This window comes from Antedon mediterranea, chromosome 5 (genome assembly GCF_964355755.1).
Source record: "Antedon mediterranea chromosome 5, ecAntMedi1.1, whole genome shotgun sequence".
Taxonomy (NCBI): domain Eukaryota; kingdom Metazoa; phylum Echinodermata; class Crinoidea; order Comatulida; family Antedonidae; genus Antedon; species Antedon mediterranea.
This window is the reverse complement of record NC_092674.1, coordinates 10176521-10195664: the sequence shown is the minus strand read 5'-3', so window position 1 is coordinate 10195664 and position 19144 is coordinate 10176521. Positions and strand designations below refer to the sequence as shown.

The following is a 19144-nucleotide window of genomic DNA, read 5'->3' as shown; positions in this document are numbered from 1 at the left end:
TGAGTCCCTACGTCGTTCCTCGACCAAATGATACTTTGTTGTTTTGTTTTATACATTTGTTGATGTTTGTGATTTTTGTTGAAATAAATGTTGAAATGAAGGTGCACAGACTGGCAGTACATAACTTACAGGCATAGTTAGTTTTTTTTGTTGTCTTATGTAGGTTCGAACCACTTTTATTTCTTCATCAATAAAAAATGAGGTTTGTGAGTTTCTAAGAAGAATTAAAAATGAATCACCTCAATTACTGTCACGGTGCATAGTTTCATGATAAGTAAATTGCCATCCATCCATCGACAATAAATTCATAATTTTGATTTTTAAATAACAATTTAGCAAACTTGCTTGTTTGTTAGTTATATTCATTCATTTAACTCAAAATTCCAAAGATAAATTAAATTCGTTGCTACTACTGTGTGCACTTTTATTTATTATGAATGTACAGTATATTATATGCAGTAATTCTCTGTAATGTATGTGCCAACGACTCAAATGCCACGTACCTTCAATTATATACGTGACATTTTAATTTTTATTTATTTTATCATATCATAAAGAATTCTTTGGGATTAATAGTTGTTTAGATTTATATGTTGGTGGTTTAAGTTTTTCTGGAAACGAGGAATACCCGGTTGTATGGCTTCCTATACGAGACCTTCGTTTAAGTATACGGTAATAAACGGAAAAGTATTATCCCATATACCGATGCCACAAGAAAGGGCGGTCGGGTCTTCACCACCAAATAAAAGAATACTAATCTAAATATTTTTCTGTAATTAAAATGTACTTCATGGTTTTTGTCTATGTATTTCACTCTTCCTTGGTATGTAATGTCCTGGATGTTCATGCATTAAAAGTTTTTTTTTTAGTTTCCACATTAACGGAGCTTATCAAATAAGATGTTCTAGTTAAGTGCTTTTTATACGTAATATAGCCTATGTGAAACAAAAAATGATATCAAAACCAGCGACGAATCATCCGAACTGTGTGTGTATGTGACTCGTAAAAGTTATTGCACTGATTGAACTACAGAGACCCAATCCATAATCGTATGATATCATCTGGATTTGCAATTAGATGTGTATTAAATTATTTAACACTTGTCGCGGGTGTGGTAACACAATAAGGAAGTATTTGGGAGTAATGACTTCATGTACGATCTTTTCAGAAATACTATATTTCCTTCACAGGCAAAATAGAGCGGGTAAAAGGCCTCATAACCTGATTTGATTGGTTATCTAAGACCAGGTATATTAGAAAACACCAATTAAGGTATACGACACAAGTTACACTTCTATCGGGTATTAAGCCTATTCCTGTCACAGTGCCTGTTAGCAGAATAAAGGAAATGGGTTTCAATGAATGGGAGTTAAAGTTCAGAAAAAAAGGACGGGTAGACCCATAAACCTCAGAGCGACCCGGATGTTTGGTTCATACAATGTTCTCTAATAGGGCTAACATTAGCACATTGTATGGACTCTAACCTTACGGTTCTCATAATATCCATTCCATGCTGCTGTCATTCTAAATATATTGTTTCCAAACTGTTGTATTCATCTCATTAACTTCATCCATTTTGTCTTGGTAAAAGAGATGATATATTTAATTATTCCTTCTACTCTGAGTTTATAGCCGAAGCAACAATTTTAAGCAACAATTTTAATATCTTTTCTTGCCATTTCATCATCTACAAATGTTTAAATGGAGGAAAAGGGATTTATTTTACAAATTGTTAATATGTATTGAGAAATCGAAATATAATGTAGAAAAATGTTTTCATAAAAAAATGCGACTCTGGAAACATTTGAACACAAATGGAAAAATTTAACTGACTGAATACAACAATATAAACTATTTATATATTTTTCAATGTTAGCTGGCTTTTTTTTAAACTGACGAACTTTTCTTTTGTTGATTGTTGTCGGTCTTTTTGTTCAATGTATTGAGTATATAAATATGGGGAACATTTTACCAAAAAGTGTAAGTATTGTATGTATATTAAGAATATATTATATGACAATAAAAGTGGGACAAACCCATGAAAGAAGAAAAAACATTTGTATAAGCCTAGCCTAACATAAATACAAACGTTCGCCGTTTCAACAATAAGTTGTGCCCGTACTGCAATTCTATTCTAATTCTATTTTTCAATTCAACATAATTTTAATTAAAAAAATATACTACATATAAAATCTTCACAATTCCACTGACAAAGACTTTGTTTATGTAGAGCATCTTGTTTGTCGAGTAAACAGGATTGCCACCCTTGAGAAGAATGTTAAAACTAATCAGGTTATCTTAATTTGCCTGAATAAAAATTAAAAGAATAAATCATAATTATTATTTTTTTTTCATATTAAAACAAATTGCAAAACGCCCCACCCTATTATATAATTTCTCTTTTACTTGGCAAATATGTGCAGTTTCTTACTGAATTTCTTTTTATTGGAACTTAAAAGCATTTAAAGTTAAGTCTAATTAGAGAGTCTAGGCCTACTCATTTTAGCAGACTTTTCAGTGTTTGTGTTTTGAAAGACGCCCTCTACCCACTTGCTTAAGAATTGTACTGTCGATCGCGCGCGAAGAAAACATGTGGAGTAAATAAACACATTCACCTTTGGTAAACTAATTAAAGGTAAACAGTTTTAGTTTACATTTGTCATATAAAAAGCTAATTTCAAGAAGTGAGTGTACTGCAGTAGTAGTTATAGTTACTGCATTGGCTAGGGCGAGGCGTGCAGTACTACCCAGCTTCTTATTAAGCCTAGAGAATCTAGCTAGGCTAGGCAATCTGAATGGCATCCGACTTGGTGGTTGGCTGCTGCCGGACTGGGAAATTCCCACCCGACGATTAGAATGAAAAAGCCTCCTACTAACTGTCTAGGCTAGGCGTAACTAAAGCTCTGTCTACAATATCAACCTAGTTATTTTGTCACATAATAAAGTTTGATAGTGGAGTTGTGGCTTGGTGGTTATGATGCTTTGTTTGGGTTAAAGTCCCGTGACATTATGTCAGGATTTTTTCTAAGGACCAAATTACTCAACTCCGATCCCAAACAAAGACTTGTAATAAGACTTTGTTTATGTAGAGCATCTTGTGTATATGTTTGTCTTGTGAACCTCTGAGGGTCCCTAATGATCAGCAATAGCTGGATGGATCACCCTCATTAAATTTAAATATGGTTTAAAAAAAAAAAAAAAAATAGATCAGGGAAGAGTGAAATTACACATTTTTCAAACAAAGTACAGTCAGTCAGTTTTATTAATAAATAATTTGGTGAAAAGGCAGTTGCGAACAATGACATTTTGACAATCAATGTACAGTTGGACTGAAGCTTCCTTTTAAATAAACTAATGCATTGATTGATAATATTTTTAACATTTTAGGGCAAGGCACCTATTGCGATTGTAAGAAATCGGAATACCTAAATGTAAACAAACGTAATGTCTTCAATCAAAAAACTTAGTATTCAGGGGATAAGAAGTTTTGGTCAGGAAGATGGTGACATGCAAGTTATTGAGTTCTACACCCCACTCACCCTTATTGTTGGTCAAAACGGTGCTGGGAAGACGGTAAGAAAAAAAACTAAAATTGAACATAACAATAACATGTCGACTTGCAAAGAACGTCACATCCAGTCAGTCTAATTACCGAAAACTTTAGAAACACCCATCAGTAGAGGGCGACATTAAACAAAATATATATGTCTATTTCGTGAGATCCCTACCTGTATAGACTCTACATATGCCATTATTCCCAATATGGACACCCCTCGAAAGGAAAATGGAATAGTCCAGCGGGCCGTACAAACGTCTCTCACGCATGACATCGTCCTCATATTCCTTTCACTTTCCATGGAAAGCGGACGTGTCACCTTGAAACCTTGAAGGAAAACTAATTAAAAGAACAATAACAAAGGACACCTGGCTAGTAACGCATACCTTTGTGGACTTTATTGTGTTTAGCAGCATTCTTGTGAAGGAAGCTTCTATCAACAGTATCCTTATTGTTTGTAGCCATGTCTGCTCGTAAAGCCGCAGCCTGTTCCGTGTGTGGCGGGCCCCGCCCGTCCACGAAACTGGACCGCCATTTGGCGTGCCCGCGCTGCCGCAAATGCAGCCAATCTGCAACCTGCGAGATATGCATACGCTGACCTGCGGCGAAATTCATTACCGCCGATGAGTGGGCCTTGGCGCACTCTAGCCCCCCTTGTAGGCTTTGGTGCCCAGTGCGTGCGATGCAGACATATGTTAATCGCACGCAACATTTACGAAACGGAGTGTCACATCTGTTTGTGACGACAACAAAACCCCATGGCCCCGCCTCTAAGGATACGATAGCCCGTTGGGTCGTTTCCGCCATCAAGTCAGCGTATGCATCTTCACGCTTGCCGCCGCCAGCTCATATGCACGAGGTGCGCGGCTCAGTGGCTTCGTGGGCGTTATTTCGGGGTGTGCCCGTTTTGGATATTTTAGCGGCAGCATGGTGGAGAGCTCAGACCACTTTTTCATCTTGCTACCTTCAGGACGTTGTGTCGTCCCAGGCGACCGTAGCGTCGGCTATTTGTCGGCCTTCTAAATAGGGTAAGTTTGGGTTTAATCATAATCGCGCCCTCCTGATGCCGGTGCTACTCTGCCATATGTAGAGTCTATACAGGTAGGGATCTCACGAAATAGACTACACAAACCAACAGTGGTGTTGGTAGTCTATGAGTGAGATACCTACCTGTATAGCAATCCCTCCCGCCTCCCTTCGCCGTGATCACGTGGATCTCGGAATATGAGGACGATGACGTCATGCGTGAGAGACGTTTGTACGGCCCGCTACGGCGCCTGGACTATTTCATTTTCCTTTCGAGGGGTGTCCATATTGGGAATAATGGCATATGTAGAGTCTATACAGGTAGGTATCTCACTCATAGACTACCAACACCACTGTTGGTTTGTGTAATTTGAAATATATATATTTTGTTTAATGTTTTGTTTTCGGTATTTAGATTTTTCACGCTGCTGCTTTAGCCCGCTACGTCCCAGGAGGATGACTCATTAAGAAACCGAAAGTAAAGCAGCAGTTATATATCTAAGGTTGACAGTTTTGCTAAAATGCATACTCGACTGTAATTTATAGGTACCACCAAAAAACGTCTGGGAAAGAGTCTAACGGTTGAATGACAAATCCCAAAGCATTTGTGGTATTTATGAGTCCCATGATATTATATAAGGATAATCAGATGATACTTCACACTTGAATGAAGTATCTAGGCATGATGAAGTGACCCCCAGACTTGACCTTAGCAATAAAATAAACTAAAGTGACTGATATGAAACACAGACTCTGTAACAAAACAATAATATTTCACATTATAAAAAAAGAAAAGAAACATTTAATTATAACTCAAATACCATTGTCTGACGACAGACAATTTAAGTATTTTTTGCTTTAAATTACATTTTTTCAGGTAAAATAACTATTATGTGACAATAAAATGAGACAAATTTGAAATAAAAAATATTTATCAGAGGGACAATATATCTTTAAAACTGTTACGTCAATAAGCGAGCAGCGTTTTTTGTAAGAAATATTTCTTGTTTAATTTTGTTTTGGTTTGTTTACGGTTGTTTGTGGTTGTTTTCAGTTATTTTCGGTTGTTTTCGGTAATTAGACTGAACCGTCACATCAATTGATCAAGAATACTAACAGAAAACATATTTAGGGATTGTTTTCTTAGTATAAATGCACATTGGTTTTTCTGTTATAAATACTTTTAATGTAATTTATTATTTAGGATATTTTGTACAGTAAAATGTGTTTTTCTTTTTTTATTAGACCATTATTGAAAGTCTAAGATATGCTGCAACAGGAGATATGCCACCAGGTGTGAAGGGAAGCGCCTTTGTACATGATCCAAAGGTATATATTCACAGAAACAGCTATACATTACAATATGATCCTTCAAGAGCTGCTATAATACTGGCTATTGTTGTGTTTCAAGTTTTTCTTATTTGAAAACAGTACTTGACTGAATGGCACTTAATCAATTGTGGCACTTAATCAACTGTGGCACTAGTGACACTTATTCGACTGTGGCACTTATTTGACTGGGCACTTACTCGATTGTGGGACTTGTTCGACTGTGGGACTTGCACAACTGTGAGATGTATTTGACTGTGGCACTTACTCGACTGTGGCACTTACTCAAATGTGGGACTTATTCGACTGGCTGCTTACTGATTTCACTTACTAGTGACCTTTGTGTAGCATCGTGTATGCAAACTAAATTTACTTAATATTTAAAGCAACTTATTTACATGCAGGTGGCAGATGAATTGGAAGTGAAAGGACAAGTGAAGATAAGAATCAATGATATTGCTAATAAACCAATGGTTGTGACACGAAACATGATTGCTACACAGAAGGTAAGGATGTAGCAAAAAATGTGGAAAAAAAGGGGAATAACCAGCACTCAAATATTCAATTGTATATCTAGCCAGGGGCGGATGCAGGGATGTTGCCCTAGTGGCCCGAGCAACACGCTTAATTTTATACTAAATGTTTTTTTCTGCCACTAAATTGGAATTTAGATCCCATTTCATCGTATACAATATCCACATAAGGTTATACACACTGTCACTAATCAAGAGGGCCCCTTGATTGTCAGCATACGCTGTTTAGGGTCACCCTCTATAAATGTAATAAAAATAAATAAAATAGAAGTCCAAGACTGGAAGAGAATATTTGTAAGTGCATCGTAAAATTTAACCACTAGAGTCACACCAATACCGTGCACAATGTATCGGCAGTTAGCACTTACTGTATCTGGACTCTTTGGGCAACCCCATTCAAGTAGTCCTGCGACCACCGCTGCTAGCCCACAGGTATAACAGTTACTTTATGTACAAAATACATGCATAATGCACATGTACACACACTGTTTATGACTGAGTAGAGTAGCGGTATATACAGCACCCAACGTGATTCCCAGACGGTCTCCTATCCAGAACACAACCTGTCAAAGCATTGCTTAATGATCTGGTCAATTATAGCAACATTTTGAAATAAAATATATAGGTTTGTCTTTAATTGCTCTCAAAACAACATTCATTTAGTAAAAATTTGATGCAAGTTTGAAGCATAGAAAAAAATAGCTCACCTCAATTTCTCATGCTATATTTATTATTATTATTTATTTATTACTTTTGAACCAATTAATTTTGCAGCCAAACAAAGTTGAGTTCAAAACGGTTGAAGGTACCATATTTAGATTCACCAAACATGGACAAGTAAGGCTAATTCATGATTGAATCTCTAGCAAGCAATTGTATACTGTATTCATTATAAAGTGAGAGTGTCAAATGGCTTAGCACTTAAGACAGTGCTTCCTAAAGAGGCAACACTATTGACCCGGTTCGATGCCGACTCGCTCCTAGTTCTGGTGGAACAAGTCTTCTCGGATAAGGACTATAATCTGTAGGTCTGGTGTACACATTTTAAAGTACCAAGTTCATCATTCGAGACAAGTAGGGAGTTACCCCGGTTCACAAAATAGCCCCTGTATCTGGAGGATTAATCCTTGCCCACATGTGCCTAAAAAATATATAAGAATATACAAACTACCAATTTGTAGCTAATTGACTGAATTACATGGTGAAATGCAAAAAAAAAACCCCAACAAACTACATAAAAGCATTTACAAATACACCCTTAATGTGGTACCATTGAACAGCGCCCTCAGTGGGATAGTATAACAGTATACGCTTTAATCAATTTATCTTCATTTCAGAGAATAAGCACAAGTTCAAAGTGTCTTGAACTCAACAGAGAGGTTGGTGTATAGTAGGATTATTTATTTATTTTTGCAAATTCACAGAAAATGACTATTTAAATTTGTTTATGCAAATTAACATCTTAGGATTATTTAAATTAATTAAAGCCTGTTGGCATAGGATAATTTAGATTCGTTTATTCAAATTATTATTTAAAGTGTTTATGTAAATTAACAGAGACCTTGATAGAATGATTTAAATTTGTTTATGCAAATTAACGTCTTATGATTATTTGAATTAGTAAATCATACTATTAACTAAGTAAAATTATGTAAATTAACAGAAAGGTTTGCATACGTTTAATTAAATGTTTATGGAAATTATTTGGTTTCCCATTACCAGATGGAAAGGTCTTTAGGAGTGTCCAAAGCAGTTCTTAACAACGTTATATTTTGTCATCAAGAAGACTCTAATTGGTAAGTATCTTTAAAATAATAATATCATTCTTATACAGCGCTCAATGCCTAAAGCCTCTAAGCAGTTCACGTTATTACTCCGGCCTTTTTTTGATCAAACACATATCATGTATCCATTTTGTACACCGGGATGAGAGGCAAACATAAGGAAAATGTCTTGCCTAAGGACACAAGCAATGCGACGAGCGTAAAAATCGAGTCCAGTGCCTAATACACTGAGCCACAAACTTGTTTTTACAACTCGCAATGTCCCTGTTTGTGATTTGGTAACAAATGCATTGGTTCGTGATAATAATTGGTTTGTATGCCACTAATGTCACATGTTGTGTGGAAAGTTCCCAAATAACCCTTTTTTGCTTGTCAGTTTTTAAGAAAAAGAAAAAGCTAATTATTTGTTTATTTTTTATGGTTTGGTTTCAGCTGGCATTGCACAGTCATATATTCTAGTGCCATTTGTTGAAAGCCTTAAACTGTCCTATTCAAATCAGTGGATACAATCTCATTAAAATATTCTCCATATTCAACTCATAAACATTATATTACTTGAAAAAAAAAGTATAAGTACTTGCTTTGTTTGTTAGCATGATTTCCACAATTTTTAAGTTATTGTCCTGAATTTTTGGGTGTTAATAGGTATACACAGAACATGCCTATTGATTTTATGGAAATTCATATATTGGTCACGTCACATACGAGATATGAAATAGCACACCCTCTGTATTTTTTTAACATGGACCAAAATATCAAGTAGTGAGCCTCTCTCTTTGAATAATGTTTTCCCTGATATATTTATCCAAGTACTTCACTCAGTTTCTGAGTGCCTTCAGTATATTATTTGTATACCATAATACTTGATTTTTGCATTGATTTTCTGAATGTTATTTTATGTTAGGCCTCTTGGTGAGGGAAAGGTTGTGAAGACAAAGTTTGATGAGATTTTCGCAGCAACTAGGTACATCAAGGCTCTGGACAGCATTAAAAAAGTCCAGAAGAGTCAAGTAAGTATACAGTTTAATTGAAATTCACTATACTAAAAATACATACCATAAAATGGAGTCTTTTTGAGAAGATGCCCATCCCGGAAAAAATCCCCCTTCTTTGGTTTGCAAAGTAATCTAAAAAAGAACCCCATCTCAAATTGGGCTTATTTTTTATATTGTATGGCCTTCCTTTCGAGATAGACTGTATTTGAACGTGAATGGAATAGAAATGTGTATTATCCTGTTTTTCATATTATATCAATATATTAAGTACCTTACAACCCTACACAATCAAGCCTATTTATTGTACAATGTACTGCTTTCCAAATGGTACTTTGATTGTATCTTGTATCTTCTTGTCTGCTTCCTTGGCAAGTATTTGGCAGGGAATGTCAGAAACTTACATTATTGCAATAGCAGTACAAACAATTTACAGCATTTATTTCGAAAGGAAGCCCACCCAAGAATCCTAAAAAAAATAAGCCACAACAACCATACACACAAGAAAGGTTAAAATGCAAAATTAAAATCTGAATGACAAAAATTATTTCAGACGATTTTGCCAAACCACACTCAACGTATGCAAATAACCCAAATTTCTTCACCTTAAACTAGTATGATTCGTATTAAAAAAAATGTCTGGATGGATGTTTTAAAGTTTATTTGCCCACCATCATTTTTGGTTGCCATGGCACCTCGGGCAACTGATTCTGCAAGCACTGATTTCTAAAATTGTAAAATGAAGTACTAAAGCCTAATGCATGAAGCAGGAATCCTACCATGTTATTTGAATATTAATATTTGTATTTTACAGTCAGATGATGTGAAACAATTCAAAGCAGAATTAAAGTATCTAAAAGAGAACAAGGACAGATCAGTTCAAGTAGGTTAACTTAAAATAAAAAAAAATTTATACCGATTAAATTTAAATAATTGACTGTTACCAATTGGGTATATAATAGGCTAATCAATCTAGGTGGAGAAACACAGTTACAGCGTGGTTCCCACTAGCGACGCAAAGCAAAGTATTGATGCCAAGTGATGTATTGCATAATCACAAGTGGAAACTGACGACGCGACAGTGCTGCAAACATCGCAGGTTTGATTTTACGCAGGTGGGGGCGAGCACAATTATTGGAAGGGGATTTACGTAGGTTGTGTTACGTTGCTTCACTAGTGAGAACCAAGCTATGAGCGTCTTTGTGAGATGATGAATCATGGTACTGTACCTACTCAATTATGTTGGGAAGGTCTACACATTGCCACATATATATTGTAGTGACTGTAGCATTGTGATGGAATACAACTTAATCTATATGGCAGTTTGTAGGTTAGGCACACTCTAAACCATTTAAAGGAACTGGAATTTTTTATGTTTCTTTTTAGCTGGAAAAAGACCTTGAAGACATGAACACACGGATGGAGGTGTCAAAGGACACAGTTACCCAGATTGCTAATAAGTTGACACCTATTGAGGTAATACAAATGAAATATCATTAACAAAAATGGAATTGATACTTCCTATATAATATATAATTTTACATTTTATTATTGTATATAACCAATTACAATTTTTAAAATAGATTCAAATCTTCTTCTATAAGACTTAAACTGTTCATTGTATATATGACTGTGCACTTTAAAGAAACTATCTTTCGGAAGAAAAGGGGTTTCATCACTGCCGTCGTCGTCATGAACAAATGAGCACCGTTTGAAAGCAACTCAACACCCTTGAATTGAAAGTTGTAGGTGTAACATCGAGTCCACAGAGATTTCGTACTACTACTGTATAAAGCACAAAATATATACAAAGTATAGCGATGTGAAATGTTTGTATTAGACTCTATTAAATATTAAAGTCAATCATTTTTAGTAAATCTAATTGTTTACTATTTTAAATTCATTTCATCATTTATTTATTGTAATAAAATCATCTAGGAAAGACAGAAAATGATTATCAGTAAACAAGGTGATATAGCCAACCTGGAAAGCAAAGTTGGTGAGTATACTTTATATTTTAGCCAATCAGGCTTTCAGTCTAAAGAATCACAGGTACAGTAGAGCCTTTCTTTTTCAACATCCCTATTCTGGCACCTCTATTAAGGGGACACTTTCTCATGATATGAACTAGGAGTATCCAACCTAACCCTTTTTATATGCAAGGTGTACTTCTATTAAAGGAACACTTATCATTTTTTAACAACTAACCCCTGCTTAGAAGACACTCCTAGTAAGGGGACACTTTTTGGGTCCCGAAAGTGCCCTCTTAAGGGCTCTACTGTATAAAATATTACTGTACGTTTCTAAATTATATTTCAATTCATCTTTAATCCACAGTATTGTAATTTATTGGTATAATTAATATATTTTAATTTGTTAGCAAAACTGAAAAGCGACAAAGAACATATTGTAAGAAGTCGAAGAGAAATAGAAGAAAGTTTGGAGGAGATTTTCGACGGTAAGTTATAAGTTGTAGAGATACTGTAGTAAGTTAAAATGTGCATCACTATCAGCATCTGTAGAACACCATTTTAAGAGTAACTTATGTAAATTTGTTCATGAATATTTTATTACATGTCTTTTAGCAAGTTTTAGCAAATACACATAAAAATGTATCTAGGATTCCTTTGAGGCATTCCAATTGCTATCGACGAAAAAGAAAATTTATAGTGCTTTGGGTTGTAGGTCCCTTGCCATTAAAAGAACTGTAAGGTTGATGGTTGAATGCTTAAGGCAGTGGTGTTATAATACATAGCTGCTTCATGGCTGACACCCTCTCCATTAGTAAGTCTTTGCAGAGTAATTTTTAGATAAAATGGAGTATTTATTTTTATAGTGACAACGGAAGAATTAAAAGCAATGATTCGAGAACACAAATCTAAAGTCGTTGAAAAAGCTGAAAGCCTAAAGCAGGTAAGGCCTGGTCCTAAAATATGATATGACTAATTATGAAAGAAAAATAAGCATCTGCAAAGTTCATGTTTCAAGAGTCAGATTCCTCTAGATTCATAATACAAATTTTCTTGTGAGGTGTAACCCAAATTCCATAATAGAGAGCTTGTGATTAGTGATGACTGACGATCAACTTAAATCAGGCCAATTGATGTGTCGTCATTCTTCGTCTGGATCTAGGAACCATCAAACCTTTGTCGAGGTGGAGAGAGAGGACTTAGTCCCGTTATTCCTGCCTGCGCACAATGAACTACTGTAACATGACGTAGTTTAGTCACCGTTTGTTGCAAATCCAAAGCTTCTTTGTGTCTTTCTACAATGCTTCTTAAGCTCTGTCTATACAATCAAACTTTATGTGACAAAAAAACTGTGATGTGCCCATATATGGACATGATGACTACCATATTTGGGCATATCACTACCATATTTGGGCACATTACACTTTTTTGGTCAAACTAGTGTAGGCAGAGCTTTAGAGCTTTACAATAATTCTTTGTTATGACCATAATTTTGAATGTTTATTTTCAATTTTGTTTTTGCTTTCAGAGTGAAAAGAGAATGAGTAGACAGACAACATATTTACAAAATCTCACTGACGGGAAATCACGTCAAATGGTTGCCCAGGGCAAGTTAGAGCAAGAGGCAGAGGTAGATATATATTTTATAAAATTGTTATTAATTTTCTTAACCAAATATGTTAAAAATGGCCAAGTGTGTGCTGGTTACCTACCTAAAGAGCCAACAGTATTGGCATGGGTCTTCTCGGATAAGGACTATAAATCGTAGTGTACCCATGTGCACTTTAAAGAAACCAGTTCATCATTCAAGACAAGTAGGGGGTTAACCTGGTGAAACGGTTTACAAAATATCCCCCGTATCATTACCACCTGATAGGACAGTGATTAATTCGCTATTGGCAATTCTTGGCCACATGTGCCAAAAGACATAAAATAAAATTTAATAAAAATAAAAAAGCACAGTGCAGCTATAAAACAATAGTTACAATCGCATACAAATACTCACTATAGCAAACTTATGAAAGGTAAATTATACAAACTAGATGGTACGCTCGCTTCGCTCGCGTACCATCTAGGTTGTGCCCACAGATGGTTCTCGAATACACAGTAATTTCAGCGTAACAAAACTGGCGATTTCAAATGTACGTACCGCAGAACTACAATACATTGTCGTTTACAGAAACGAATAAATAGACACAATGATTTATGTAGTCAACTAAAATTAGCACCCTGGGAATTACTTTCGAGGGAGAAACTTATCACAAAATGAGAGCAATTGTTTAAGTCAAATTTAAACAAACTTAATAAGGGTTGAGGGATGGGGAAGAGGATGGGTGCAAAGAAGAAAAATTTTTAAATATATTCTTTATCCATTTAGTAACGAAATATTTTAATATTTCGTTAATTAAAATTGTTTTCATGTTTTACAAATAATATACCACTAAACACAGTAAAACATTGCGATGTAATACTTTGTTGAAACTATCACCGTCCTAGTCGATTGAAACTGTACAGTACATGGATTGTAACGATACATCACTACGACGTGGATATGTTTATATATGTAAAACAATTTGTGAAAACCACCTCTATTCGGGGCAAATCATAAATTCGATTTAATCGTCAATAAATATTAAATTATCTACTCAACTTAATTAGTAGGCCTAATGGTTTTCAATTGTTTCTTAGAGCCAATTCATACTTTAAGTTGGTTCCTACCCTACCCACCAAAGTTGTTCTGCGTTTAGGGCATGTGATGCACCGTAGGCCTATCCTCTACTGGCTTTACAACGCTACTCATGCCAGTGAGGGAAGGGTGATGATGTGGGTGGTTTAACTGCAATAATAAAGATTTGTACATAATATGCGGCGACTGAAAACACTAGTTCATTATCCGTTTAAAAAAAATCTATATCCAACCTCTGCAGTACAGATTGAAAAAAAAATGGATCAAATTTCTGTTATGAGTATACAGTACTTGCCTTTACGACGCCTGAGGGAATAGACACTTGAATTGTGGAACAGAGATTGGAATGTTCCATTCATCGCAAGTCAATACATTTGTATAAACGTATATTAAATTTATCAAAATAGTATTTTTTAAAGAAAATCGGCCTGTCTTCAACATTATGATGCTGTACTCGAGCTGTTCAACCGGTTTTCAGCCATTAAAAACAATTATCGTAGGAGGAGATAGGAAAATGTGAAGTATCCTCGTATTATTGTGTGCAGGTATTTTTCAAGATGGACATCCATTAGACAGTGTATACCACGATCGAAAAACACCCCTATTGGGGGAAAATCGTTGAACCTAAATTCGTTTTAATTGTCAATAACAAATTATCGAACTCAATTTAATTAGTAAACAGGGTTACATCAGGTGGTTTAAATCAGTACCGAGATTCTAACCAACTTTATATACCATCGAGTAAAACATTCTCGAAATAACGTGCGATTTACCGAATTTTGCCCAATACGTAAATTTATATATAGAAGCATGCATAAATAAAAATTTCCAGTCAAAAAGTATCTGTCCACAATTGCAAGAGGCACAAAATGCACTGAATAGGTAGAGAAAAAACCATCGCCGGCTTTTGAATTGTTGTTCTTAATGGGAAGTGAACACTTACAAAAGGTACCAAAGATACTGATAGATATGAAGAACAGGTATTTGATGATTTTCCATTATATATGATTGATGCCCACTTATGAGAGAGGTGCAACTGTATAATAATTTAATTTTCTCTGTTTAGAACCAAAAGAAAAAGATTGGTGATAGAAATAAGCTAATACAACATACTGTATCAAGTCTGAATATGGCTGGTAAGTAATTTTTTTTTTATTTTAACAGAGATATTGGCTACTTTAACTTGTTATAGGTAAAATCTGATTTATTATTTAACATTTTTTGGGTTTAGGCTTCAGTCATTCGGACTTTGATATGGCAGATGTGAATAGATTTCTGGCAGAACTTACAAACATGATAAGTAACCAAAGCGATGAGAGACAACAAAGAAAGGTATGTTAGGCAAATAATGCTAATTACCAAACAAATGCTTATATATATTGTATGATGCTTAGGTAATGACATTTTTTTCGACCATGAAAAAATCGTCAAACTTTGCCAAGCCAAAGAATTGAACCTAAAACCCTTAAGCTCTGTCTACATTATCAAACTAATTTGATAAAAATATGGTAGTGATATGATGTCATTGTGTCCACATAATTGTGTCTTACAATACAATATAGTAGATTATTATATAGATAATTAACATATCAGTTATTTTCTATATTCCAAATTTTCTTATATTTCAGATTTCTATTCTTATGTAATTAATTTTATTTTTTGGTTTTTGTTTTTCTTTTACTTTTTTTTTATTGTATCTGTTCTGAGGGTCCCAAATGATCAGCAAATACTGGATGGATCACCCTCATTAAATATGGTTAATAAAAAAAAAGAAAAAAAAAAAGATTTTATGTTGAATTGAATAAGTTCTTTTTAGCTGCCTATATTTCTAATAATTATCTTGTATTGATATTTTGTTGTCTGATAGGAATCTTTTGAGGAGGAGGAGGCAACACTTCAGATGGAGGTGGATGACATAAGAACAACCCGTACAACCCTCCTGAGCACAGACAAGATGAAGACACAAATGATGGTAGTTATTTTATTTAGCTCTGATTCACACAGATTAAAATCTTACAAAATGTAAAATATTTAAAAAAATTGATACCTTGGTTCAAATGTGACATTGAAACAAGTCTGTAATCTTTACAGGTGTCAACATTGCCTGTAAAGATTACATTATGTAACCCAGCAATACATTTGCACAATGCTTATCTCAAATAAGTTTTTGAATCTGTGATTATATTACACTGCAACACACTAGTGTTTGAATACTTGAGAGAGTGTAAGTCGGAAAGATTGTGCCTGGAGATATTTATTACATTTTGTTGCATTTGTACCACATGTGTGAGTATTTAGAAGTAGTATAATTTATCTTTTTTTTAAATATTACAATACATTTTTAGATGCCTAATATAACATTCTTTATATTAACAGAAAGAAAATCAGGCAGAGCTTAAAACCATTAAACGAAAACTACACAATATGGAAGAAAATGCACACAAGTTGACCAATCTGCAGAGAGAGTTCCAACAAGCAGTAAGTTTGTTAATTTAACAAGTAATGCACTCAAGTTAAATTGGTTTTGTATATTGGGGTGATGCTGATTTTTTCATTCAAATTCAGATTCTCAACATTTAAAAATCATTTTGAATTTATAGGAAAACGACTTAAAATCAGCTGAGAAAAGGCTAAACCTAGATCAATTCAAAGTCGAAATTCGGGAACTGCAAAACGAAAAAAAAGATAAGGATCGTAAGATAAGTGAGCTCAAGTAAGTTTTTATGTGTCTTGCAATATTCATTAATGAATCCATTGATTATCATACATAATGATCATACAATATGATTTCTTTTTAATTTTTAGTAAAGAATTGTCAACCCTGACTCAACAATCACAGATAAGAACACAACATAGTATGCTTCAAAAGAATAAAAGTGACAAGGAATCAGAAATTAAAAAAATGTAAGCAAATTAAATATTGAATGTCAAAAATGTAAATGTGAGGGAATTGCGGTGTGAACGGCTCACTTTTTTCTCCTCTAAAGGTCCCTTCATGTCGAGTGCTGTCATCAAACCGGCGGTAATTATCGCTGTTGGTTTCGATTGAATAAAATAAAATAAATGAAGCTATTTTATATATGATATATGACTGGTATTGGATATTTTGTATGTAATTATACTGTCTGGAAGTATAGAAGCATTTAAAGTATGGTATGATTGAGGATAAACTATACATTTGTTGTTTTCCTCATAATTTTTTAGACGCAACCGACATGATGATGAAGTTCAACAGCTGCTTGGTCATTTTCCAACAACAAATGTGAAGTCTCAACTTCAAGAATTTTGCATGTAAGACCTTTGGTTGTATTAGTCCTCTAGGCCTATCACACAAATACTTGACAAGTCTAATTTTGTTTTATGATTTAATTATCATTTAATTAAGGAAAACAACTAATGAGCTGAGGCAGTGTCAAAAAAGATTACAGGCTGGAAAATCTGAAATATCTGGAAAGGAGACAAAAAGAGCAATGATTATGTAAGTTTGAATTTATTTTTTTGTAAAATAGTGTGAAAACCTGTATTTATATATATTTATATATTTTCAAATAAATGTTCATATTGGAAATATCTGATTTGAAGTATGTGTTTGTATCATTGTTGATTTTGTATCATGTGTAGTGCATTATTTTCTTCCATTTAACGATTGGTGATATTATTGCACAGTCAGATATTAGTAACAATTTTGTTGTGGATCGTGAATGATTGGAAAACCAACCTTCAGTGTTCGCAGTCTACTAATGTTCTATCCTTTGACCCTGAATTTTTAAATGGGCTTAATCGAGTGAAGAGGGAAGTGGCAGATTATTAATGTTAATATAATTGATCAGGATAGACATTGGGACTGATGGTTTGTGGCTCTTGGCAGACACAGTTTGGTGAGAGTCTATTGGTGAGAATAGGCTTTTGTGGACACAACCAAAATACAACATATTGTATGACACACACGATGGAAAGATGTGGAGAGAAGGTGTAGCAAATATCTCTTGTAAAAAAGTTAACAAATTCTTTGCTAATCTGTATTTAAAATCTCAAAATGTATAGGGACCAACTAAAGAGGAAGGAAGATGAATTGCGGATGTACGAAGAAAGATTATTCCAAGAGTGTGGCAGTCAAGATGTTGATAGCAGCCTCAATGAACTACAGACAACTATTAATAACCTCCAAAGGTAATGTCTTACCAAATCTGAGGTGATGGTATTAATAACAGTAACAATCTTAATGAACTCTAACGGAACGATCTTTTATAATTTATTCCAATTATATGCATATTTATAATCTTTTGATTTTGTCTACTTAACTTTGTGTAGGCTGTGTTGTGGTTTTGTAAGATAAATATATTATATATAAATAAATATAAAGATTCTGGTAAATATTTCAAAATATTTATTAACAATACAGACTGTTTCATGAGAGAGATAAAAATACCTCCTAAATCTTCAGGTGTTAGGCTCTGAGTAAAGTAATTAGAAGAGACTGTTTATAGTTAATATATGCAAGCGACAGAACAATATTATTTATATCGTTAATTTTCAGTGAAAAGGGAGCCCTCTCTGGTAGCAAGCACCTATTTGAGCGTTACATAAAATCGCTGAGGCGTGCTGAAGCTCAATGTCCTTTGTGTCATCGTGGATTTGATGGGGAGGATGAAGTTGATGAATTAGTTCAAGAGGTACATAATAATAAAGTTTATTTTCACTATACTGTTATTTAGAATAAATGTAGCCAAATAGGACGGTCACATGACAAGATTATTTTTCGTTTCGAATTTAGCTGGAGAGTAAACTGCGTATGGCGCCGCAAAAAATGATTGAAAAAGAAAACTTAATTGAGCAGAGTATGGTAAAGAGGAACAAACTTGTACACATGAAACCACTTAAAGAAAATGTAAGTAACGTAATGTATTAACATAGGCACCATAAAAAAGGGGGTTACACCAGTGTGTACACACACAGCCACTTATCATAACTGGGTTCTGGGAGAACAGTCTTTGACTGAAGAGGCCACCCAGTATAAAGAATAAATAATAATAAATTTATAATTGTTGTTAACACAGTCATCCTCCTCAACAATTATCTTCAACATCGTCTTTTTGTTGAAATATTCTGTTTTGTTGTCAGTGCGTATTTGTTTTATTTTAGATGAAGAAGTTGTCTTCCGAGATTCCTGACCTCAAATCAAAGGTCACATCAATTGGAGATGAAATTGGTAAACTACGCAGCACTATATCCCAGGTATGATCAGGTTCAATGTGTTTCTCTAAACTA

The 19144-nt window shown here is 34.4% G+C and overlaps 1 protein-coding gene across 1 annotated transcript in view; it reads left to right on the top strand.

The window, feature by feature from the left end:
* The first annotated feature begins 2566 nt into the window (after nt 1–2566).
* The window catches only part of LOC140049248 (DNA repair protein RAD50.L-like), a 29036-nt gene continuing 12458 nt past the window's right edge, over nt 2567–19144 (top strand). The window contains exons 1-26 of the mRNA XM_072094093.1: nt 2567–2635; nt 3388–3573; nt 5828–5911; nt 6316–6417; nt 7219–7281; nt 7782–7823; nt 8167–8240; nt 9133–9238; nt 10035–10103; nt 10607–10696; nt 11159–11219; nt 11601–11678; nt 12057–12133; nt 12719–12820; nt 14943–15012; nt 15108–15208; nt 15744–15848; nt 16253–16354; nt 16477–16589; nt 16682–16780; nt 17081–17167; nt 17262–17354; nt 17921–18046; nt 18414–18549; nt 18651–18764; nt 19019–19111. Coding sequence (XP_071950194.1) covers nt 3445–3573; nt 5828–5911; nt 6316–6417; nt 7219–7281; nt 7782–7823; nt 8167–8240; nt 9133–9238; nt 10035–10103; nt 10607–10696; nt 11159–11219; nt 11601–11678; nt 12057–12133; nt 12719–12820; nt 14943–15012; nt 15108–15208; nt 15744–15848; nt 16253–16354; nt 16477–16589; nt 16682–16780; nt 17081–17167; nt 17262–17354; nt 17921–18046; nt 18414–18549; nt 18651–18764; nt 19019–19111 — 2316 coding nt within the window. The 5' untranslated portion in view covers nt 2567–2635; nt 3388–3444. The remainder of the gene's footprint in view (nt 2636–3387; nt 3574–5827; nt 5912–6315; nt 6418–7218; nt 7282–7781; nt 7824–8166; nt 8241–9132; nt 9239–10034; nt 10104–10606; nt 10697–11158; nt 11220–11600; nt 11679–12056; nt 12134–12718; nt 12821–14942; nt 15013–15107; nt 15209–15743; nt 15849–16252; nt 16355–16476; nt 16590–16681; nt 16781–17080; nt 17168–17261; nt 17355–17920; nt 18047–18413; nt 18550–18650; nt 18765–19018; nt 19112–19144) is intronic.